The sequence below is a fragment of the Olea europaea genome, chromosome 7, assembly GCF_002742605.1.
Source record: "Olea europaea var. sylvestris chromosome 7, O_europaea_v1, whole genome shotgun sequence".
Classification (NCBI taxonomy): Eukaryota; Viridiplantae; Streptophyta; class Magnoliopsida; order Lamiales; family Oleaceae; genus Olea; species Olea europaea.
In genome coordinates this window covers 9952797-9963068 of record NC_036243.1, presented here as the reverse complement: position 1 = coordinate 9963068, position 10272 = coordinate 9952797, and the positions used below count along the sequence as shown (strand labels likewise).

The 10272-nt window shown below is 32.3% G+C and overlaps 1 protein-coding gene across 1 annotated transcript; it reads left to right on the top strand.

Moving 5' to 3' along the window:
- The first annotated feature begins 4370 nt into the window (after window positions 1-4370).
- On the top strand, window positions 4371-5526 carry LOC111396936. Its single transcript, XM_023023555.1, has 2 exons — window positions 4371-4899; window positions 5175-5526. The coding sequence occupies exons 1-2, from the start codon at window positions 4488-4490 to the stop codon at window positions 5255-5257; spliced, it is 495 nt and encodes a 164-aa protein (XP_022879323.1). The 5' UTR covers window positions 4371-4487; the 3' UTR covers window positions 5258-5526.
- The last annotated feature ends 4746 nt before the right edge of the window (window positions 5527-10272 follow it).

Below are 10272 nucleotides of genomic sequence, written 5' to 3'. Positions count from 1 at the left end.
ACTCAAATTGTTCTCAACTATATTGGTCTCATCTGAAGCATTTGATTGTTTCCCATGATTTGCAGTCAAATTACCTTTGCTCTGTAATTTGTCGCAATTTCTCTTGCTGTGTCATTTTTTATTGTAGTAATAAAAAATCCGATTACTGAAATTTGATCTCGACTTACCCTTCACTGATTACCAGAAACAACAAGGCATTCTCCATCTTCGGCCTCAGATCAAACTGAATGCTTCATCTTCTCTTTTAAAAACAAGGCGTTACGCATTTTCAATGGTGGGAGCGTTACAACTATACAAGATCGTGTCTTTAAATGAAGTAATAAAAAAAAAAAAAAGGAAGGTAACACAAAGGATTAAGGCCAAAAAATTTTCATCATACTTTATCTCTAAAGTTTTCAAATCAACGATGATCTCCTTGAACATAGCCAAATGATCTTCTAAAGATCCGCCTCTACCATGCGATAAGAATATAACCTCTGTTTCAGATGTAATTTATTTGTCAGACTTTTAGTCATGCACAATTGTTCCAACTTCAACTATAACGCAGGTGCCATTTTCTCTTCTAAAATGTTTTGAAGAATATTGTTAAAGAGATAAAGATGATATGTAAAAGCGTCTTTCGATCCTTCCATTGTTTCCCATTCGTCGTCCAAGTTGTTAGCATATTTTCAATTTCCAACAATGCATCATTCAAATTCATCTGCGTTTGTACAGCTCGCATCTTCACTTGCCGTTGCGAGAATCTTTTATTGCGATTCAAGGACGAAATTTCATACTTCATGGCTGTAATCAATATCAAAAACCTTGAGCAAATCACAACTAGTATTGCTGATACCCCTTGTTGAGAAATAAAACGGATCGAGGTAATATATATGACACGATATGAAGTATATGATAGCAAACAAATAACAAGATAAAAACAAAGAATTAATTGCCAGAGGAAGAAAGTATTTTATACTAAAATGGAAAAAACAAACACAAATACTATGTCTACACAATTATTATATATTTCAGTAATACAAAACTCGTGAAAAAAGCTTAGTATTTATCAGGTTGCATGCCAAAACCTATACATTCCAAAAAGATGGAAACAAGATTAAAAAAAATTATGTGGAATAAAAGAAAAAATATGTTCTAAAAAACCCAACCTAATTTGAATAAAAAAATCCAACACTATTCTGCATAAAAATTGCAGAACCTGCCCTCCGGAGCATAGCCTAGTGGTGCAAAGGATAGGAGTGAGGTTATCTCACGCCTTGCTGGCAGCCACAGTGTGGAGGTTCGATTCCTGAGACATGGAATTGGACTTCTTGTAGGCGCAGTGTACATGCAGCTCTTGTTCCCTAGCCTATTGGGACACATCCCGCAATTTACCTCCCTCACAAAGCTCTAGGGGCGGGGCGGGGCGGTGAGGGCCCTCAAGGTTGGGGTTCAACCTTTTTTTATTAGAATTAAGCAATGAACAGAAAAAGTCAGAAACCAGCCGTATATTTCTCTACTGCGGCTTCATTGTTCTTTACAAATATTGTACGAAACCTCGGAAGAATCTTTCTGCTATTTATAATTTATAATCATCACTAATTATAAACATTGTTGGTCAAATATATATAATTTATAAGTAATTTCTACTTATTCATCCCTCAATTCTATTGAAAAATGAGGAAATTTTGTGAAATGAAGATTCATCACAAATGACTTTTTTCTTGCTAAATAAATGCAATATTTAGCAAAAGCTAAGATTCATTGTATTAAATTGTGACATCATAGAAGTTCTTCAAGCTATTCGTTTGATCATCATCAATAGCAGTTATATACGTAGAAGTTATCTATTATTTTTATGATTCAACACATAAAAATCATGTTCAGAAAAATTAAATTTGTGATTGATGTGGTTTAAGCCAAATTAACGTGTTAAGAAATGCCACCAAAACTCAAATGATATGTACAAAATAGCAGGTATGGTCAAGACTATTTATTGTATTAAAAAATCGTGTATATAGTGATTTATTTTTAAAAAAATGTTGAACCCCAACACTAATGGTCCTCACCGCCCCATTTCTAGAGCTTTATGAGGGAGGTAAATCGCGAGATGTACCCCAACAGGCCAGAGAACATATATAATGATTTATTTTGAACCTATGTAAGCTATCCAATTGCAAGGAAATTTTTACTAACTCGGTAGGTGATCATTCATAAACTCAAATTGTGACAGTGAAAAAGCAATCATGCCCTCACACACAAAATCATGTCGATAATGTTCGCCTTAGAGATAACTCCTATAAGCATAAAATACAATGAATTAGATTTGTTTCTACCACGAGCAAATTCCTAATAGAGTTGCAAAGGTACTCTACTAATTTAAAAACAAAAAGGGATTGCTTAACGGAATTTTCATAAGCAAAAACTCCTCGACTCTTAAGTATTTAGAAAATATTTTTATTCGTTAAATCTCGTACGAACTCAAAAATCAGAGTTATCATAATTGATTAGTTAGTTCATTTAACATCTATACTCAATTATTACAAGACAATTATATTTGCGTGTCGTGAAAATCGACATTCTCATGCACTATAATCTATAACTTTCCTTTTTGATGATATTTTTCACTCTCCTTGTTTCTTTATTTATGTGCACAACAAAATCTTTAGTAAGTTATCTTTAGAAGCCAGCGGTAACACAATAATTAAATGATGACCCACAATTTTAAATTTCACTCCCAACGGATAAATATTTCCTTTTCTCTCATAATTGAAGAAGAAATAATTGATTGTAAATACTAAATACGTTAAAGTCTTTTATTTGTCCAAAATTTATTTATAAATCGAAGGAATTATATTCCAATATTTTGTTATCTCTCAACTTTCATCACATCTCAATTCAGCAAGAACTTTCAAATTTATAACAAGTTAATAAACTTCTCAAACTCGATATTAGAATTAAATTTCAAAGAAAAATTTACAATTTATTGAAGTTGTGAGACAAATTTTTTAATAAAATTTTAACAAATATTGACCAAAATTTATAGAAATTGTGAGTCTAATGAAATGTTTGATTAAAATTGAAGTTTGACCTGTTGAATAATCGGTAAAATTTCAAAAAGTTTTATCAAACAAGCATGTTAAGTGAAATGTCCTTTAAAAAATCCAAATAAAGAAAAGAAAAATAAAAAAAATTAAGGAGGGCATATTCGTTATTATACATATTTTTTATTGAGAAAATGGAAGAAAATAATGATTTTCATAATGTAATATAAAACTAAGGGTAAAAATGCCAAAAAAATGAAACATATGGACATTTTGCACTACAATATTGAAAGATAAGGACATTTTGTGCTAATTATTCTTTTAATAATTTATTTGAACTCATTCGTAGTTTTTTAAGAAGTTTGGGAGTATAATTTCAATTTATTTTTAATTTTTCTTTTATTTTTTTATTTAAATATGATAGTATATTTGTCATTTTACATTTTTTATCGAGAAATTGGATGAAAAATGATATTTTCGTAATGAAAGGTGAAAATACCAAAAAAATGAAATGTAAGAACGTTTTGCACAATAGCATTAAAATGTAAAGACATGTTGTGCTAATGACCTCTTAATTTAATCATACATTTTGTTGGATTTCCTCACACATTCCATCAATTTTTTTTATTTTTTTTGGGTTTAATCAAAATTTATCAAAAATCTATATTTTTTTCTAGATCAAATGGAAGCTTAATTGCCTCTAAATAAAATACTAATAAAAAAGAAATAAAAATACTAAAAATAAATTAAATAAGCAACTAAATTGAATTAAATTTGCGCCTCCATATGCATTTAGATTACATCAATAAGTTACATCAATAAGTTATTGAGCTATACGAAAGATTCTTCAGAAATATGATTATAGTGGATTCTCATCTGTCTACATGTTCGTAAGATTAGCTCAAGGATTAAATAAAATGCGCTGGAATTGTCACAAAAATATGATTAAATTAATTTTTATTTTTTTTTTCTAAATTATTGAATCTTTTGTTCTTAAGAACTTTTGTTATTTTCAATTAGCGAATAATAATATTTTAACATGTATAAATCAAAAGTTGAACATTGAACATATGTATTTGGTAAACGGTGAGGGAGAAGATCAAATAATATAATTAATAAAATTTTATTATCATGAAAGGTATATTTTCTTCTCTAAAATCTTCACATTTTCATGGTAAGGATTTCCCCCCAAAAAAAATTAAAAAGAAATTAAAAATTAAAATAAAATTAAATGACAGGTTACGATGACGGTTGCCAAACAATGCTTAGCTTGCAGGCCCCACATCCTGGCAGTACCAATCAAAGCCCAGTAAGAAGAACAAAAACAACATATAACCCACCCACCCAGCCTTCACACCTTCAATTTGACAAAAACAAAAACTTCGAGCAGTAGAGCTTTCCGACGGCCTCCCTATCTCCCCGCCGTAGGGGTTGGGCGGCCCGCGGTGCTCCACCACTACCTCCATGTCAAACCCCACCACCCCACCTCTACCACCTCAGCCGTCACAGCATCCACCCTCCTCCCCGCCGCCGCCTCATGTAGCTTCCTCTCTTTGCAAACAGAATTCTTGGTCCCCCGACTCCTACCGCGACGAGGCGTGGCTGCGGCGTAAGGACCGACGTAACAGGCGGAGCAAGAGTGTCACCGACGAAGATTTAGATGAACTGAAGGCATGCATAGAGCTGGGATTCGGATTTGACTCTCCCGAAATGGACAAGCGGCTGTCCGATACTTTTCCGGCTTATGGCCTTTACTATTCAGTGAACAAACATTACAACGATACTATTTCAAAGCCTCCGCCGCCACTTTCATCCGCCACCTCCGAGTGCGATACGTCATCTCCACTTGGAAGCCCCCACACCATATTCGGCGCCGGTAAATAAAGGACTTCCTTTCTTCTTCTTTATATTTTCACAAATTTTCTCTCTAGGGGTTTATCCTCCTAAATATGATCCATAACCTCGACTTTCGATCTTGTTCTATTAACATAGTACTACAAGAAATCAAGAATGTTTTAAAGAACTGTCAGATCGATCCGATATTCACCCGACCTCCTTTTTCTTTATACGAAAAGTCGATCGGTTCTATATCGATTAAGCTTGGTGTTCTTGAACGAGTTATAATTTAATTATATGACCTTTCTTTCATAGGGGATAATCCACAGACGGTGAAGACAAGGTTGAGGCAATGGGCACAAGTGGTTGCTTGTTCAGTGCGTCAATCTCCAAGTTGAGGAAGCAAAAAAGTGTTTCAAAATTAATCTGTTTAAGCAAAAGCAAAAAATAATAATTAATTATAAGTAAGTAACCGAAGACCGACCAACCATTGATATTATGAAGTGATATAATTTGCAAACCCCACCCCAACAACTACGTAATTTTTAAACATGACCAAAGTGGGAAAATGACTTGGATTTCTTAGGGTTTGTTGACTTTTTGTCTGATTGTTAACATTGTATGGTGTTTGCTCAAGCTTATGTGAAATTGCTTTTCTATTTTTATTTTTTTTTTCTTTTATTTGCTTTTGCTTTTAGTACTATGGTTAAGGTACTAGATTTCATGTCTGAATGCCGACGTCAATTGGAAAAGTTGATTGAAGATTAAAATGAAAACTTAACATGTGAAACTTGACAGGAAAATGAATACTTTTAGGTCTTCAAATTTAAAGCTTTTCACCAATGCTTTGGATACCAAGTCTGACTACTTTCTGATTTATTATCACCTTGCATACTTCATTGTTGATGGTGCATCGTGTTCTAAAAATCTTCTTGCACTTTAAATTGGACTCTTTTATATCTTCTTCTTAAATCTTCGTAGAATTCTTAATAACTTGCGTGTATCAAAATTTAGCTGGGACTCGAGGAAACTCTCTGGCCATCCTTTGCCGTGTTTTAAGATTGTTGAAACAACCAACATTCATAGTAGTTAAAGTTTGTAAATTCTTATCAGCTTGTTTCTTCATGGGCTCACGATTCCTTTCAAAACTCAATGCAGTCAGCATTTGCGTGATGTTATGAAGGGTTTTGTCGATTTTCTCGATTCGTTATTCGAGTCTGTCGAGCCTACGTTCATCATTGATGATTCAACTATCACCAGGATCATCGTCAACCATCAGATTAAGACAATTTCCTTACTTCGATACCAATTTTGTTGCGAAAATGACAATAAAATTCTTGTAATAAGAATTTTAAAACGTTCACAAATGCGCGATGTTATGAAGGGTTTCGTTGATCCCCTCGATTCATTGTTTGAGTTTGTCGAGCCTCCATTCGTCGTCGACGATTCGACTACCATCAGACCATCGTAACCATCAGATTAAGGCAATTTCCTTGCTTTGATACCAATTTTGGTATGGAAGCGATAATAAAATTCTTGTAATAAGAATTATGTAAGGTGTATTGAAGTGGTTATCTTTTAGTACTACGGTTAAGATGTTAGTCTATATATGGTGATAAGTTTTCATTTTAATCTTGTTCTTATATTTGTTTTTCTGTAATATCACTTCAAAGTTCAAAAGATTATTAAGGGTCCTTTTGATAGGATTTTTGAAAAGTTAAAAATTACTTCTAAAATTAATACGTTATTTTTAAATATGACGAAAACATCACTTCTTTTAAAAAAGTGGCCATTTTGGTCATTGTTCATCACAAGTCACGAGCTTGCCCACAAGCCTTGTGGGCGAGTCGGCCTACTCGTCTCGGGCTCAGGCTTGCCCCACGAGTCACCTTTTTACTAGCCGAGCGGTCGAATCGATGCTCGATCGCCACCTCTATTCACAATATTTTAATCAATTTTTATAAAAATCTATTAAAATACTTTATAGATTAGTATTAATATTATTATCTTATTATACTAATTGAAAATTTATTTGTACATATGCTGATGCACGTGATACCCTTATTACAATGGATCACAAAATTTGTTAGTAAGATGTAACTTGAAATCTTTAATATTAGACCTACTAATTTGCTAATATACAAAATGTTCTTCCTTAGTGCGTGTTTTGGTTAATGTAAGAAATGTGAATAAATAAAGACTTCTGTCTCTAACAGTTTGAACTTTTAATAGGCGGTTTAACATGATATTAAAAAGGTTATGGATTTATTTTTAAAATTATCCGATGAAAAATAAAAATAGAATTTCAAAATTTTAGAGTCGATCATTTATATTTGAGCAACATTTTAAAAAAAAAATACATTCTTAAATAATGATTTGACATTATTTTCACCACACATTTTTCAATAAAATTATATTACACATAAATTCAAAATTTTTTCTTATTTTTTAACTATATATTTTTCATCAACACACTAATAAAAAATTTATTAAAAAAAAATAATGTGAGCCAAACAAGGCTTAATAATTACCATCCATATTCTGTCGTGGCCTGCTGTCCCAATTGACATCACCGGCATTTGTGTACAGTAGAGACAACGTTTTCAGAAATTTCCTTGAAATCTCTCATTAGTATTAATGTAGTGCTTGACGAGGACAGGAGCAAGTGCCAACAAAGTAATGATTAAATAAAGCCAACTCTTTGTGGTCCATAAATCAAATATTATTTCCAACGCTCCACTGCTAAATAATTGAATGCATTAATTATTTGTGGGCTATATACATTCGTCCGATAGCTTATTTTATTAGGCTAAATTACTATAGAGGAAACATGGTTATTTATTTTTGTAGTTTGATATATTTGCAAATTGCAAACCGATTTATACATGTTTTAAATTTTCGAGCCAATCAACCAAATCGGTTTAATGTTTAAAATAATGTGTGCAGCAAACTTGAAATGATACAGAATGATCACTATCCAGTCGTAGAATGCATGAATTTGGAAATTGTCAATAATACATCCAAACTTGTATTATTGATAACGGTATTGATAATAATAATCGATACTTTTGTGTTTAGGGTTGTCGACAATAATGTTATTGGTGATGTTGTTGGTAACCGTCGACTGTGTTTCGATTGTTGATCGTCGTGGGAAATCTATCAATATCACCAATGAAATTTTATTATTATTTTTTTAAGTTATCGATAGGTAATTTCAAAGTCCTTTTTTTTTTGGTAAATAATATCTTATGTCCCAAACTTTTCATGTCGTTTGTATTCATCCCTGACTTTTTTTTAGGACAACCATTTCCACAACCCATGAAAAATTAGCTTCATTCATCCAAATTATAGTTCTCATCTATTTTTCGGTTAGTCAATCCACTTGACTAGCATATTCAAAAAATAAAATTGGCAAATAACGACTTCATTATTCTTAATGAAATGTTTTTAATGAAGCAAAAAAAAAAAAGAAAAAGAAAATAGTCATCTTCTTTCTCCCCGCAATTATTTTCTTTGTAAATTTAAAGTCCAAACAAAGGATGTATTTGGATCTCCAAAAAAGAAACCTGGAAGTGCCACTTAAATCTAAAAAGGAGGAAGCATTCAACACATGAAGTGATCCTTGAAGTGTAGCTATCAATCCTATCAATTTTCAGAATTTTAACTTTAACCTCTTAGCCTTCTCCTTGATGACTTTAAAAATATGAATTAATATATGTTTCGAAATCCCAAAAATAATAACCCAAATTATTTACCCATGGCCAGCGATTAGTTTTGATCAAGTTATATTTGTATCTTTCCATATTTAATGCATACAATTTATAACAATTTGTATGATCATGGAACATTATTATTATTTGCTCAATCAAAACTTGAGAAATACGATAATTTATGACAAAATACTACTTCGATGGTCAAAAACTAACACAGACACTGCCACCACCCCTCCAACATTGACTATCGTGTCCTCACCACCACTATACCTCCATCACGCCATTATCAATTAACCAGACTACCATTTTTGGTAGCAAACTAGGGGAGAGAAACCCCTCTATTTGTTGGGAAACAAAATAGATCGAAGTAATGTATATGACACGATATGAGATATATAGTCGTAAACAAACAACAAGCTAATAGGCAAATAATTAATTGGTAAAGGAATGAAGTATTTCTTCATTTGACTAATATGAAAAAAATAAATACAATAACTGTGTGTACAATTATTTTATATTTTAATAATACAAAATTTGTTAAAAGAGTCTAATATTTATAAGGATGCATGCCAAATCTAGAAATACTAAAAAGATGGAAACAAGATAAAAATCATGTGGAACAAAGGAAAAAATTTTTTCTAAAAAATCCAACCTAATTTGGATTAAAAAATTCAATGATCTCCACCTTGACACAATCTGACTTTGCCAATACAGCTACCCGATAAGGTTCATTGTTATCTATGACAACGACACATTGCGTCACCGTTTCATATGTTTCAAACAAATCCAGATTGGAGTGCATATGAAACACAAAAGGGGTATTCGAAATCCACCCATCATCAGGTTTGAATTCCATGTCAGAAATTGTCAAAATATCTTCATCACTCAAATTGTTCTCAACTATATTGGTCTCATCTGAAGCATTTGATTGTTTCCCATGATTTGCAGTCAAATTACCTTTGCTCTGTAATTTGTCGCAATTTCTCTTGCTGTGTCATTTTTTATTGCAGTAATAAAAAATCCGATTACTGAAATTTGATCTCGACTTACCCTTCACTGATTACCAGAAACAAGAAGACATTCTCCATCTTCGGCCTCAGATCAAACTGAATGCTTCATCTTCTCTTTTAAAAACAAGGCGTTACGCATTTTCAATGGTGGGAGCGTTACAACTATATAAGATCGTGTCTTTAAATGAAGTAATAAAAAAAAAAAAAAGGAAGGTAACACAAAGGATTAAGGCCAAAAAATTTTCATCATACTTTATCTATAAAGTTTTCAAATCAACGATGATCTCCTGGAACATAGCCAAATGATCTTCTAAAGATCCGCCTCTACCATGCGATAAGAATATAACCTCTGTTTCAGATGTAATTTATTTGTCAGACTTTTAGTCATGCACAATTGTTCCAACTTCAACTATAACGCAGGTGCCATTTTCTCTTCTAAAATGTTTTGAAGAATATTGTTAAAGAGATAAAGATGATATGTAAAAGCGTCTTCCGATCCTTCCATTGTTTCCCATTCGTCGTCCAAGTTGTTAGCATATTTTCAATTTCCAACAATGCATCATTCAAATTCATCTGCGTTTGTACAGCTCGCATCTTCACTTGCCGCTGCGAGAATCTTTTATTGCGATTCAAGGACGAAATTTCATACTTCATGGCTGTAATCAATATCAAAAACCTTGAGCAAATCAC

What these genes read in the sequence shown, in the direction of transcription:
- LOC111396936 (XM_023023555.1), top strand. Translation starts at nt 4,488, where the DNA reads ATGTCAAACCCCACCACCCCACCTCTACCACCTCAGCCGTCACAGCAT. An exon ending in CCACACCATATTCGGCGCCG is followed by an intron (nt 4,900 to 5,174) that starts GTAAATAAAGGA and finishes TTTCTTTCATAG; the next exon opens with GGGATAATCCACAGACGGTG.